The 12,725-nt window shown below is 49.3% G+C and overlaps 1 protein-coding gene across 1 annotated transcript; it reads right to left on the bottom strand.

Moving 5' to 3' along the window:
• LIN28A (lin-28 RNA binding posttranscriptional regulator A) lies at positions 1-10,936 on the bottom strand. Its single transcript, XM_016219525.2, has 4 exons — positions 10,906-10,936; positions 10,255-10,439; positions 994-1,178; positions 1-217 (listed from the first exon to the last, which is right to left on the bottom strand). The coding sequence occupies exons 1-4, from the start codon at positions 10,934-10,936 to the stop codon at positions 1-3; spliced, it is 618 nt and encodes a 205-aa protein (XP_016075011.1).
• Positions 10,937-12,725: the final 1,789 nt, after the last annotated feature.

Raw genomic sequence — 12,725 nt, 5'->3', positions numbered from 1 at the left:
TCAATTCTGAGCATCTGGGAGCAGGGCAGGGCTATGGATCTCTTCTTCTTCATCCCGAAAGTAGGCTGGCTTTCCCTGTGAGCTGGGGGCCTGCTGGGCCTTCAGTGGACATGAGGCCACCATATGGCTGATGCTCTGGCAGAAGTGGCACTTCTTGGGCTGGGGTGGCAGCTTGCATTCCTTGGCATGATGGTCTAGACCTCCACAGTTGTAGCACCTGGTACAAAGCAGGATGGTAAAGTTGAGAAAGGAGTGAGAAGAGATCAGAAGCCTTTCTCTGAGTGAGGACACTTGGGCTTTTCCCTTCCTAGAGACCAATTTCTCCACTTATAAAAGGAGAAATATGACTGGATATCTTGAAGTACTTTCCAAACCTGTAATTGTCTAGATGATCTTCAGATTCAGGTCACCTTGAAAAGACTGAAATACCAAGAATAGAAACCACAGACCCCAACTGAACACTGCAATTTGGGGGGGATAGGTAAGATTCTACCATACCCTTAAAAAAACTGTGCCCGTCATAGATTAAAAATATAGAAGAAATTGAAGGAGTCAGACTATATGTTGCTCTGTTCCAGGACAGAGCTAAGATGAACGAAACCAGCCTCTTGGAGACCTAGTGAAGGAGCAACAAGTACAGATACACCAATGTCTCCCCACAAATTACTCTTTCACATCCAGTCCCTTTCAGTTCTAAAATAATCATGTGAGATTACTATCACTATTCCCACTTAGCAACTGAGGCTAGAGCTCACAGAGCAAAATTACTTGTCAAGTGCCCTCCACACCTACTGCCCTCTCCTCGTCTCTCACATCTATTGCAGGTACTCCAACCATCCAGATGTTGCCGGGGACCAGAGGCTTCATTTTATCTTTGGCAACTTGGTCCAAGAAATGAGACAAGATCAAGAGAGCTCTTCCAATCCTCAGCATGTCCCTTCCAATCCTCAACATGTCCCTACCAATCCACACAAGCCACTTTCCAATCCATACCTGTCTCCCTTTGATCTGCGCTTCTGCATGTTCTTCCCCTTTGGCCGCCTCTCACTCCCAATACAGAACACCCCACCAGGGCCGGTGACTCGGATGGACTCCAGGCCCTTGGCAGACTTCTTAAAGGTGAACTCCACCGCCTCACCCTCCTTCAGGCTCCGGAAGCCCTCCATGTGCAGCTTACTCTGGGGAGGGGAAACACGGTAGATTTTAATGTTAGTCTCCATCATTACACCAACCCCCCCAACAATAAGCCCACATATATGTAATTCTTGTAATGCAGGAAGCTCAAGTATGATAGCACTCCCATTTTATCAGTAAAGAAAAAGAGTCACAGTTCAAAACAAGAAATCTACATTAACAAAGAACAGTTGTTATATGAACAGATGCTATTACGTTTTTTACAGCTACTCTCATTTAAAGTTCTAAGTAAAATAGATGGAAACAATTCAAACATAGCATTTAAGAAACCAACAAGTATAAAAGCGTAAGATAAAGTTATATGGAAGTTTTCAGTACCAATTTTTAGAACTTCTTTCCAAGTTTGAAATGATATCAAATAATGTTACTGAAAGTTGAAGGAAAAAGACAGTAAATGACCCAAGCAAATACATCAGAAGATTATAAAGGAAAGTTCACTAGGAGAACCAAGCATACATGGGGAAATCAACAGGTGAGAAAAACCATTCAATATTGTTCAAAACATTAGCTCTCTATTTGGAAATGAAGCCAGAATTCTACACTTTGTATCATATGCATGCAAAATACATTCCAGAACTTAAATATCTAAATGCTAAAAACAAAAAGATCAAAACTATAAAATCAAGACAAATAATTAGACTGATAAAACTACAAAAAGCTACTATAAATCAGAAAGAAAAAAGAACCACAGAACATAATATAACTAGGTAATTTGCAGGACAATCTCACTGGTTTAAAAAAAAAAAAAATCAACCATGCAGCCATTTAAAAAAATGCCAAGTCCCTGTTTTGTTCACTGCTGCATTTTGCACCTAAATAATGCCTTAAAGATTTTTGCATTAATGAACAAAGTAGAATTTTAATCACTTGACTTGGAAAACAGATCAAATATTTTTAAAGAAAAAATGATTATGAATAGTGTATGGAGCAATCCCATTAAAATACTTCATGTTTGTACCAAAATTTAAAAATATTAACACTTGCAAAGAACAGCCTTGCAGCCTTCAAAAAAGCAGGAGTTATTCACAGCTAGGGCAGCAAAGCCCACTGTCAGAAGAACCCAGCGTTCCTGATTCGAAGCTCAGCCACTTACTGCTTACACCACCACAGCACTGGAAGTGACAGTCCCTCCCAGACCCTACCCAGAATAGACTTCATTACGGCTTCCTCCATTTACATCGACAAATGTCAACTAGGTGTAATCATCATAGAAAACAAGGTTCAGAGATGCAAAAGGGATCACTGTGCACCTCATCCTGGGGCTTCGGGGAACATGATTAAGTAGCATGAGTATTTTATGCTGCTGCTGGTGGTGGGAGGGTGGACTCAACTGGGTCTTAGGTGAATCATGCTCTTTAGCCAGGTGGGATCCCCAGTTCCTCAATCACATTTTTGTTTTAATCTACACGGTATTGTTTAAGACAAAACTTCCATTGAGGTAATTGGTTAAGAGCACAGGCTCAGGTCCCAGACACTTCCTGGTTCATGAAATGCTGGTTCTGCCAATATCTGACAGTGACCCTGGTCAACCGTTCACCTCTAGGCCACAGATCCTTCAGAGATGTGGGCTACCAGCAAGGCATTTACCTCAGGCTCCACTGCAGAAAGGTGCAAGCCCCCTTTCCCTTCCCTGTTACACAGTAACCACCCTGAGTTTGAAGTTAGATTTGACTGGTCTCTTATTGAGCTGGGACAAGACAGTGAGTCAGGAAGTACTGGAGGCGTTGAACAGAGAGCATTCTTGACCCAGGCAACATACGCTTCTCCCATTTACCTAGTGGGCTCCTAGGCTGGACACTGCCAGGTCTAGCTGTGATTCAGCAGATAAGTGATTAAGAACAAGTCTGGAGTCTGAGGGTCTGTTCCCTCCTTTCTAATCCACAAAATGGAAGTAAATACTAATTTTATGGTGGTCCTGTGAGGTTTTATGCATGAAAAGTAATTAACACATAAGTCTCCACTGAGTGGCAATTATAAACCTCTTCAAACTGGGTCAGGGTAGGGTAACAGTGAGAACCAAGTGTCAAGAGACTGGGAATTTTAACTCTGGTTCTTATTATTAACTAGCAGTGGACCCCAGAAAACTATTCCCTCTCTGAGCTCCAATTTGCTGAGGACAACTCTCTTTATCTATACCCCACAAGCTTACTGTGAGAACATGGGGGAATATAAATGGGGACATGAAATTGACTGGTCCTCTCAGGTCGCCCACTCCATCACTGGAGGATCTGAGATCTATTTAAGACTTTCAAATAGTTAAAAACAACAACAAACAACAAAAAATCCTGCAGGCCCCTCACCATTAACAGGTCAAGATTTAGATCGGAGGTCTCTAGGGGTGGCTCCCTGCCCCCTGCCCCCACTCTGCCCCTTCCTAAAACACATACTTTGAATTCCTCTCTTATCAGTTAGGTAATCAGCATGCAGCCCCACTGAACCAGCCTCGCAGGGCATGCATCAGAAAGGAGCCAGAAATTCTTGCTACCACCCCCACCCAGCCCCCAACCACACACAAAGCAGGGCCCCGCCCCTCTCTCCATCCCCTCCAAAAAAAAAAAAAGAAAGAAAAGGCTTGGGGAGGGGGAGGGGCAAGGCTGGAGCTCCCCCAATAGAGTCCAGTCCCAGGAAACAAAGAGTTGACACTGGTTGGTTCTGGTGGTCAGATTCCTGGAGTTCCAGAGGCTGCAGATTCCACACATCCCCCCCACCCCCATGCACCTCATTCATTGGTCCCTTCCTTCCTCTTCACGGTGGGGTTATGGTCACGGAGTGAGAAATGGCTCTGGAGACACCTTTCTTCCCTAGTCAAGCTTGCTGGGTCTGCCAAAGTGACCACCAGCAGCCATCTTTCCTTCTCTTCGACCTGCCACCAGGGGTGGAATTTAACAGGGTCTGATCCCCTCCCGTGCCTGCCTTCAGTCAAATCCTTTTCACAGGAACCTGAATTAGGGTTACTTATCCAGATAAATTATTTTAAAGGTGATGGAGGAGGCAGGTCTTGCTTTCCAAATTTATTTTAGGAAGGAGGATGGGCAGCCTACAGGGCAGCCCACCGCCTAGGGTCAGACAGCATTTAATCAGACAGAAAAGTTTCAAAAGGCTTTTTTGTATGGCAGGGAATGACTTGGGTCAGTCATGCCTTCTGCCCCCTTCGCCTTGCACCACTGCTGACTCCAACCTCCCCCCACATCAAGTACCCCCATCCCAGCATCAACTTAGGCCTTTAAGTTTAGAGATGGAAGAGACCAGACCTTAGGGGTCACTCGGGCAATGTAAAGGAAAGAGCTCACGGGAACCCGGGTTTCCCTCATCTTGCTCTATGAAGGCTGGATAAGCGCTGGTTCTTTAATCACCTGTAAAAGCAGGGGATCAGACTTAATGATAACGAGGTCCCTGCCAGCTCTAACCACTCCTTTCTACTTAAGTGGCAGAGTCAGGATTTCAGGATACTGGTTTTGGTTACAGGAATTAACGCTGGGGTTCCCAGCCTTCCTGACACCCACGGCCATTCCAGCTGAAGACTACCTAGGTGACCCAGCAGCGCACCCACACATTTGCGGAATAAACTAAGTTCTCTACTATCCAAAATTACGAATATTTACTAAAGTTTTACTAAGCAGTGTTTTAAGCACTTTACATGTTGTAACACATGTAACTCACACCAAGCCTGTGAGATAGACCTTATTATGACCCCTTTGTACAGCTGACATCATGGAAGCACAGGGGTTAAGTACCTTGCCTAGCAGGGCTGATAGCAACGAGCCTGATTCATAGCCAGCACTATGTAATATAATGCAAGTCACACAGACATTTTAAAACTTTCTAATAGCCACATTTAAAGAGTAAAAAGTAGGTGAAATTAATTTTAATGACTCAGTCCTAAGGTGTCCTCAGTCAGACCTGAGCTTCATTTCTGAAAGTAGTGTTTGGTGGGGCTAGGACAAGCCAATTGGTTCTCCCAGAAGCAGTTTATTTGTTAGGGAGGATGGGGAAAGAAATCTGTCTAGACCCCCTCAACCCCCCCATCACCTCTGCTCAGACAGCAGCCGGGACCACCAGCTCTTGCCCGGGGTTCTCCACCAGATGGTGCTGCTCATCAGCCCATCGGCACAAAGGCGGCCGGAGGGAGGCCGCAGGAAGGAACTGCCTGTGAACATGTGTCCCCCTAGATTTCTCCTCCCGGAGACTTCGGGCCGTTCATCTCTTCTGTCCTCAGGAAGATGAAGTTTCACGGGGGCTGAACTCATGAGGGCCCATCCAGGGTGCTTCCCTGCTAGGCTGGGGTGCCTCCTCCTCTCCCTGCCCCCCTCTCCCACTCAGGATCCTGGAGTTTTAAGCTAGTAACCCCGTTCCTGTGCCATTCACAAAAGCCATTTATTTGGATTTTGGTTTCAATCTAAATTAAATTAACTCCAAGCTGAGATCATTTAAAATTTGTTTGTACTGCTTATGTACTATTCTTTAAAATTCTCTTCCTCTTTCCCCACCTTCCTTGGCTTCCCAGACTTAACCCAGTAATTAAGCAATTACTGTTCATGCCTGCAGGAAGGAGGGGTAGAGGTTTTGCCTAGGGTAGTTTCTCCCCTGACCCCACTCCAAAATTTAAAAACCAACACGGATTTCCAGAAGGGTGGCATTGTAGTTTGATTAGTAATGTTCCAGAAAATACCTGCCCTGGGGAAAATCCCTAAAAACCACTTACAGGGCAAGTAGTGTCACCAAATACAAGTTATAAGTTTGTCATAGTGGAAGCTTTGCTCAGGATGTTGGTACAGCCTTTATTTGGAACATCATGAGAAAGCATGTCTCCTCAGAAAGAAAAGGACCCAAGAAGACCCTATAATGCTCAAACTAACTCAGGTACTTCTCTACCAACTTCCTTCAAAGTCAGTGATTCATTTACTTAAAAAAAAAAAATCTACTTTATACTATTAAGATGGAAATGAAATAACTAATGAATGGCCACCACCGAACCCATGGCTTCCAATCCATGCAGAACATCCCCTCCCCATCTCCAGTCTTCTGCTCTGGAGGAAGGCCTCTGCTGAAAAGGACCCCAAACTCTTTGTGTACCGATTCCTCAGGAGCCCCATGCTGCTTCAGTCATTCCTTCAGCCTGCCAACTGTGAACTAGAAAACTAACCAGCTAGTCCCTCTCTTTAAAGAGCTTACAGATTAGTTAGGGGAGGGGATAATACAAGTACACCACTAACTACACTCGGTGAGTAATCAGAGGCACTAGAAATGTTTTAAAGATCTCTTTACACACATACTACCCTCCCCCCTAGCCCAAGGGTCCTAACCTAACCCCTGCCTGCAGTTGCACTCAGCTTCAAGAAAAGCAGGCCACCTGGCTTCAGCAAGTTTCAAGATTTTATCAGTAGGGAACATTTTTTCTCCTAACCAAAACTCGGTCCTTTGGTCAAATCCGAGCTCTTCTTTTGCCTCCAAGCCTTCTAATACAGACTTTTAGCCACAAAGCTATTTTAAAAATATTTGGGTCCTGGCTGATGTGGCTCAGTTGGTTGGATCATCATTGCATACACCAAAAGGTAGTGGGTTCGATTCCTGGTCAGGGCACATACCAGGTTGTGGGTTCAATCCCCAGTTGGGGCACTTGTGAGAGGCAAATGATCTGATGTTTCTCTCTCACATCATTGTTTCTTTCTCTCTCCCTTCCTCTCTCTAAAGACAATTTATGTATGTTCTGAGGAGTGGTGGGAGAAAGCAGGGAGCCTTGTTCTCATTTTCAAATTTTGGGGGTTTGGGAGTTGAGACACAGGAAACAACATGAGTTAAACCAAAACTCTTAAAATGGCCATGGAGATTTCAGAATCTCAGGAAATTGAGACAGTTTAGCTCTTTCTTGCTCCAGCTTTCCCTGTGTAACCATATTTCTCAACTGGGGGTGATTTTGTCTCTCAGGGACATTTGGTAATATCTGGAGACATTTTTGGTTGTCACAACAGAAGGATACCCATGAAGAGGAATTATCGTGCTCAAATTATGTCAATAGTGGTTCAGAAACCTGGATTTAAGGGCTGGCCATCTGCCATTATGATTCTTAAATTCCCCTAACCCCAGGGACAGGCAGAGAGTTCTAGATCCAAAGACCTGCGGCTGATGAGAAATCGTTGCTTTATTTTTTTAAAGGCTAAGGGTGGATTTTGTTTCTCACTCATTCATACCTGGGGGCATAAAGTGAGAAGGAGGGTAAGAACGGTATCAAACAGTGTTAGGCACCAAATAGGCCCACTTGGGAAGGGTAAAGAAAATGGTGCCCACCACCAGCAGCCAAAGGGGTGGTTTTCCTCTTAAAGAGAAATGTCTTACCCTTCCTTCACTTTGGGAACACTTTCCTCCCCCAGAGCAATTATTTAGGGATCATTCTGCATCTACTTCATTCCTCTCCATTTAATTTCCAGAAAAATACTTCAAATTTCTCAAGTGCAGAGACCGAAATCACTAGTCTAACTGCTATGATAGGGCTTGAGAATTCATTCAAGCCCAGGCAGTGCACTCAGTCACTGTCTCGTGACTGTTGGTCATAACAAATTCTTGATGCCTAATCCCAGCTCAAATCCCTCCAGATAACTTATTTGACTGTGGAATGTCCCTGGACATTCCAAGACTCTGAAGTCCAGATTATCTCCTAACTAACCCATCCGAAACAGATGGTGTGGGCTCCACTCCCCAAACCTGAAGGTTCCTGCTTTCCTCTGCCATCTATTTCCAATTGCTTTCTATCCTAAGGTTAAGTGCCCTGAGGCACAGATCCATTTGCTCAGGAAAACCTTCCCTGGGATTTGCTTATCACTGCAGGAGTTCAGAACTAGTCACACCAAGATGTGCCTCCCTGGTATGCGGATTGTTTCCAAGATAACGCTGCAGGCTCAAGGAAGACTTCTGCTTCTACCCATAAGAACTTGAATTAGGGGCCTTTCCCATAGGAAGAGTTTATCAGAGATAACCTCTCGTAACCTATCTATAGTGCAGGACAAACTTCTATCTACTAAACATCTGCTGTTATCGTCCTACAATAACCCTTTGAATCCCCCAAGGCACCTTACCTCATCCCTAGCTCAGAGCATCTTACACACCCATGTTCCCTTTATACCTTTAAGCCTTTTGTGCATGTGGGGTCTCTGACTCTCATATATTCGGGGTTGCCATACACACGTTAAATTTAGTTGTTCTCTCTTGCTAATCTGCCTAATGTCTAGTTGATTAGACAAGCCAAAAGAACCTTGAAGGATTGTGGAAAGTTTCTTCCTCCCCCATATCACCAAGGAACCCCAGCTGATGAGGGTGTTATGTTCTTCTCAACCCCTCCCTACTTAGCAGCCTTAGGAATGAAGCCAAGAAAATGTTGGTCCTCACTCTTATTCCAAGCCTCCCAAAGTTGGGGAAGCTGTCTAGTCCATCTCCAGACCAGGAGGGATTTTAATCTCTTTGTGATCAGATAAATGGCAGAGTGGGGAAGCTGGCACCCTGAGGAGGGCCATTCAAAGCTGGTTCCTGTAATAAAGTGATTTAATAGATCTAAAGAGGCCAATTCCCTTCTTTCTCCCACAATTACTTCCTGCGGGTTATCAAACACATATGTAAATGAGACAGGAAAGGGGGCAATGTCACTAACTAGAACTAGTTGTCTGATGGGGGGTAAGAACGGGGTGCTACAAGGGGTAAGGTAAGCATCCTGCTGCACACCCTCCTGGCAGATGTTCAAGCAGCCCAGTGACCCCAAGTCACCATTAACTGGCAGGTCTCCATGTCCTCAATTCCTCTATCTCCCTTGTTCCTCCCACTCTACGTCCCCGATGAGGGCCTCCAACCAGTCCACCCAGCATCTCCCTTCTCCACCCCTCCCCCTCCAGAATACCATCCCTCAGGCTCCAACCCTTAATCCTCACATCCTTTCCCCTCCCCCATGGCTCCTAAAGCCAACCTTCCCGAAGTAACCCCTCCCTGCCCGGCCTGGGTGCCAACCTACTTGGCCTGGGATTAGCACTTTCTTCTCAGACCCAGCCCCAAACCTCCAAAGGTGGAAGGGACACAGGCAGCAACTTCCTTTACATGGTCGTTCCGGGTAGATGATGTCCCAGGTCCACTGGGAGGCTTGTAAGAAACTTAGGAAGGGGTGAGAGGGAGGCCAGGGAGGAGGGAAACCTAAAGTCTCTGGCTCCTTGTTTGAGGCCGGGAATGTTAGGACAGCAATGAATAGCTGTCTGGGGCCATAAATGCCAAGCCGAGGAGAATAGGTCCAGAGGCTAGCCTCCCTCGACCCCTTGCCCTGCGACACTGAATTTCACCCCCACTGTGCTGCCTTGCTTTAACTGAGAACTTGGGGTTGCAATCTAACTCCTTCCCAGCCTGGCCCAGGAATCTAAGGCCTGGGCTCCTTAGGGTGTCCTTTCTGGAAGGAACTGGACAGCAAAAGCCCAGTCAGTAAACTGTATGCCTGAGACTGGTCATTTAAAAGAGCTTTCAAGCCCCAAATAGATCCTTTAAGGATCTGCCCAATGCACCTAGGCCACAGGGATTGAGTTTTGTGTGACCGTGCGGGAGAGGAGACCTGGCTGACTTCGTAGTTTTCAGCTCCTTGGATCCCAGAGTGGTTTCCCTCCCTCTCCCGGCCGGGAGCTCCATTCACATGTTAGTGAAAGGCTCCGGGCGCTGAGGGCCCTGCTACGGCCCGGCATGTGCTTCCCTGGCCGGCAAGCTCGCCCTCCCCCCACCGGCAAGCACAATACAACCTTAGTTTCTGCCACATGGGGTCACCTCCCTGCCCCTGCCCCCTTCCCAGGGGAAAGAGGTAACAAACACGTGGTAAGCCAGAAGGGTTCCCGGAAGGGGGTGGGAGGTGCTGATGATCGGCTCTGCCCCTCGCTCTCATCCTGTTGGAGTTAACCGGGATGCAGATCAGGGGTACCACCGCAAAGACGGGAGCGCACAATGAGGGCCCTTGGTTTCCGTCAATCCTAAGGCCCAGAGTGTCCGCCCGCCGCTGGGTGCGCGCCAACACCCCCTTCCCGCTGAAGTTACCGGAATCGGTCTCACCTGGTGCACAAAGACGTCCACCGGCGGGTCGAGCGCGACCCCGGCGCGGGCGGTCATGGACAGGAAGCCGAACCCCATGCGCACGTTGAACCACTTACAGATGCCCGCACCGTGCAGCAGCTGCGGCTCCTCCGCCGCCCGGGCCGCGTCCGCCGGCGCCTCCTCCGGCGCCTTGGCGCAGCCACCTGGAGATGGGGAGGGCGCTCAGCTGGGGGGCCACGGAGCTGGAGGACCTCTGAGAGGCCGGGCGGGGAGACCCGAGCGTCTCGCCCGCGGGTGGACACCCAGGAGGCTGCAGCCCCAAGCAGCCGGCGATGAAAGACGTGTCCCAGCTACCGCCCGCGCTCCCCAACCTCACACGGAGGCCAGTGGTGCCCCGAAAGTTTTGCTCCCTTTTCCCACAACACGTTGCCCGGGGACAGACCGCCGGACAGGCCCCTCCTCTTCTCTCCCTCTGTCCCCGTCGCCTCTGTGTGCTCGCCACTGGGACACCAGCGTTCTTTGCTCCAGGGATGTCCCCATGAAGCAGGAGGCCGCACAGACTTGGGGGTCCTTCCGCCAGCCTGGGGGACACTTTCCCGCCTCCCTTTTAAGTGGCTGCTTTGCACCCCTGCAGCCTAGGGTGTCCCCAATAAGTAACCAAGCTCGAACCTGCAAACTGCTGGTTTGACACGGAGCCCATGGTAGTCGGCTAAGCCCGCGGCCCCGGGCCCCAGGTCGGGCGGCTGCTGGCCCCAGAGAAGTCCGGAGGCAAAGGGGTGGCTTGGAGAAGAGGCAGCTACATCTTCCCCAGCACAATAGCGGTGGGAGGGCCCACGGCTTTTCAAAGGCTCCCAAATTCTAAAAGACAATGACCCAACCCCCCGCGGGCAGCCCCCTCCCCTCTCCTCCCACTTCTTTCCCCTCCCTTTCCCTCCGACTCCAGCTCCTGCCCTCCCCCACTCTGCGCTCTCTGACACCTCTGGGGTGTCCCTTCTCAGAACCTGGAGGGCTGACACCCCCTCCTCACACACACATCTGGAAATAGGGGCAGTCAGCCCTAGAAGTCTTGAGTACCCCGGAATTTGGAATCCTTCACTTTAAGGACTCATTGGGGGGGGGTCCCCAAAGCAGCATACAGGTGGGGGTACTGTGTGTGTGGGGAGAGGGGGGGTAGTTTTAAAACCACGTGACTGCTCCCACACACACTCACACACCACCCCCACCCCCCGCGCAGATAATTATACATTCCAGAGAGTTGGGGGAGGGAGGTGTGAGCCTGGCAGCGCTGGCCAATCAGAGACACAAACCACCTGTCAAGGGAGAAATGGATGAGCCCTCCCCCTCCCCCAGCCCGTAGCGCCCCTCCCCCTCCCTTCCCCTTCGGGCCTCCGAGCTGACCCGGCTGCTCGGCGCTGACCCGCTCTCACCCCCACCCCCGTGTGCTTAGATAGACCTGGAGTTCACGATACTAGGGAGCCTGAGATGGGGAAGCGGGGGGAGGCTGCCGGCGCGGCGGGACGGCTCTGCGGTCCAGACCCAGGCGCTGCCTCTCAAAGTCTGCTCGTCTTTAACCTGAGCGCCTCTGCCTCCCTGAGTTACCCACTGAGTTTTCCTCGACCCCTCAAAGCGCTCCTAATTGATTCAGTGTAAAAAATCCTCCCGTCTTCCCTTCCAAATCTGTGTTTAAAATTGACCCCACGTGGAGCTTTCTGGGGGAGCAGGAGGAACCCAAAGAGGCTTGAAGTGCGTTCCTCTCTCCGCCAGCTGCCCGCATGCCCGGCCTGTCCCGAGCAGCTGCTGGGAGAGGAACTAGGTGGGTGCGTGGGTCCAGGCATTTCCTCCAGCACCCTGGGCACTTCAGTTCCCAGACCCTCCTCCTTTCAGCCCCATCCTGAAGCGGGCTCCTCTCCCCACAGTGGGGTTGGTGGGGGAACTAGAGTTGGGCATCTCCTCGTTTTAACAGGCAGCCTCCCCTTCTAGAAGATATAAAGGGTTGGCCAGGGGGGTGGCTAGTGCCCTGGTCAGAGATGGACAATGGCCCGGGGCTCAGTGCACGGCCCTGGCCCTGCCCCTTCACTTCCGGTGCTCAGTTCAAACTGGACAATGCCAGCTCCGGCCAGTTCCCCTCCCCCACTGCTACAACCCATTTAAAGGGACAGAGCCTGCTTTCGGGGGCTTCCGCTTGCTCTGAATTCAATTTTCTCCACCAAGTGTGCAGAACCCCTCGTGCTTTTCACCCTGAGCCCGTGCGCGCGCGCGCACGTAGGTATTTGAGAAAGAGAAGAGATGAGTGGCGGTGGGGAAGGGGAAGGGAGCGAGGAGAGCAAAGGACTCTGGAGAGATTATTCCCCTTTCCTAGTTGGAGTGCTGTCCAAGAGAATACAACTTGAGTGTAAGAGACGGGGGAAGGGGTTTGAATGATAAAAAGGGCCGTTTGTTACTCAGCCTAAAAAACACATACCATTAGCAACCCCCCGCTCCCAGCTTGA

This window comes from Miniopterus natalensis, chromosome 9 (assembly GCF_054644295.1).
Source record: "Miniopterus natalensis isolate mMinNat1 chromosome 9, mMinNat1.hap1, whole genome shotgun sequence".
Lineage (NCBI taxonomy): Eukaryota > Metazoa > Chordata > Mammalia > Chiroptera > Miniopteridae > Miniopterus > Miniopterus natalensis.
This window is presented reverse-complemented; position numbering and strand designations above follow the sequence as displayed.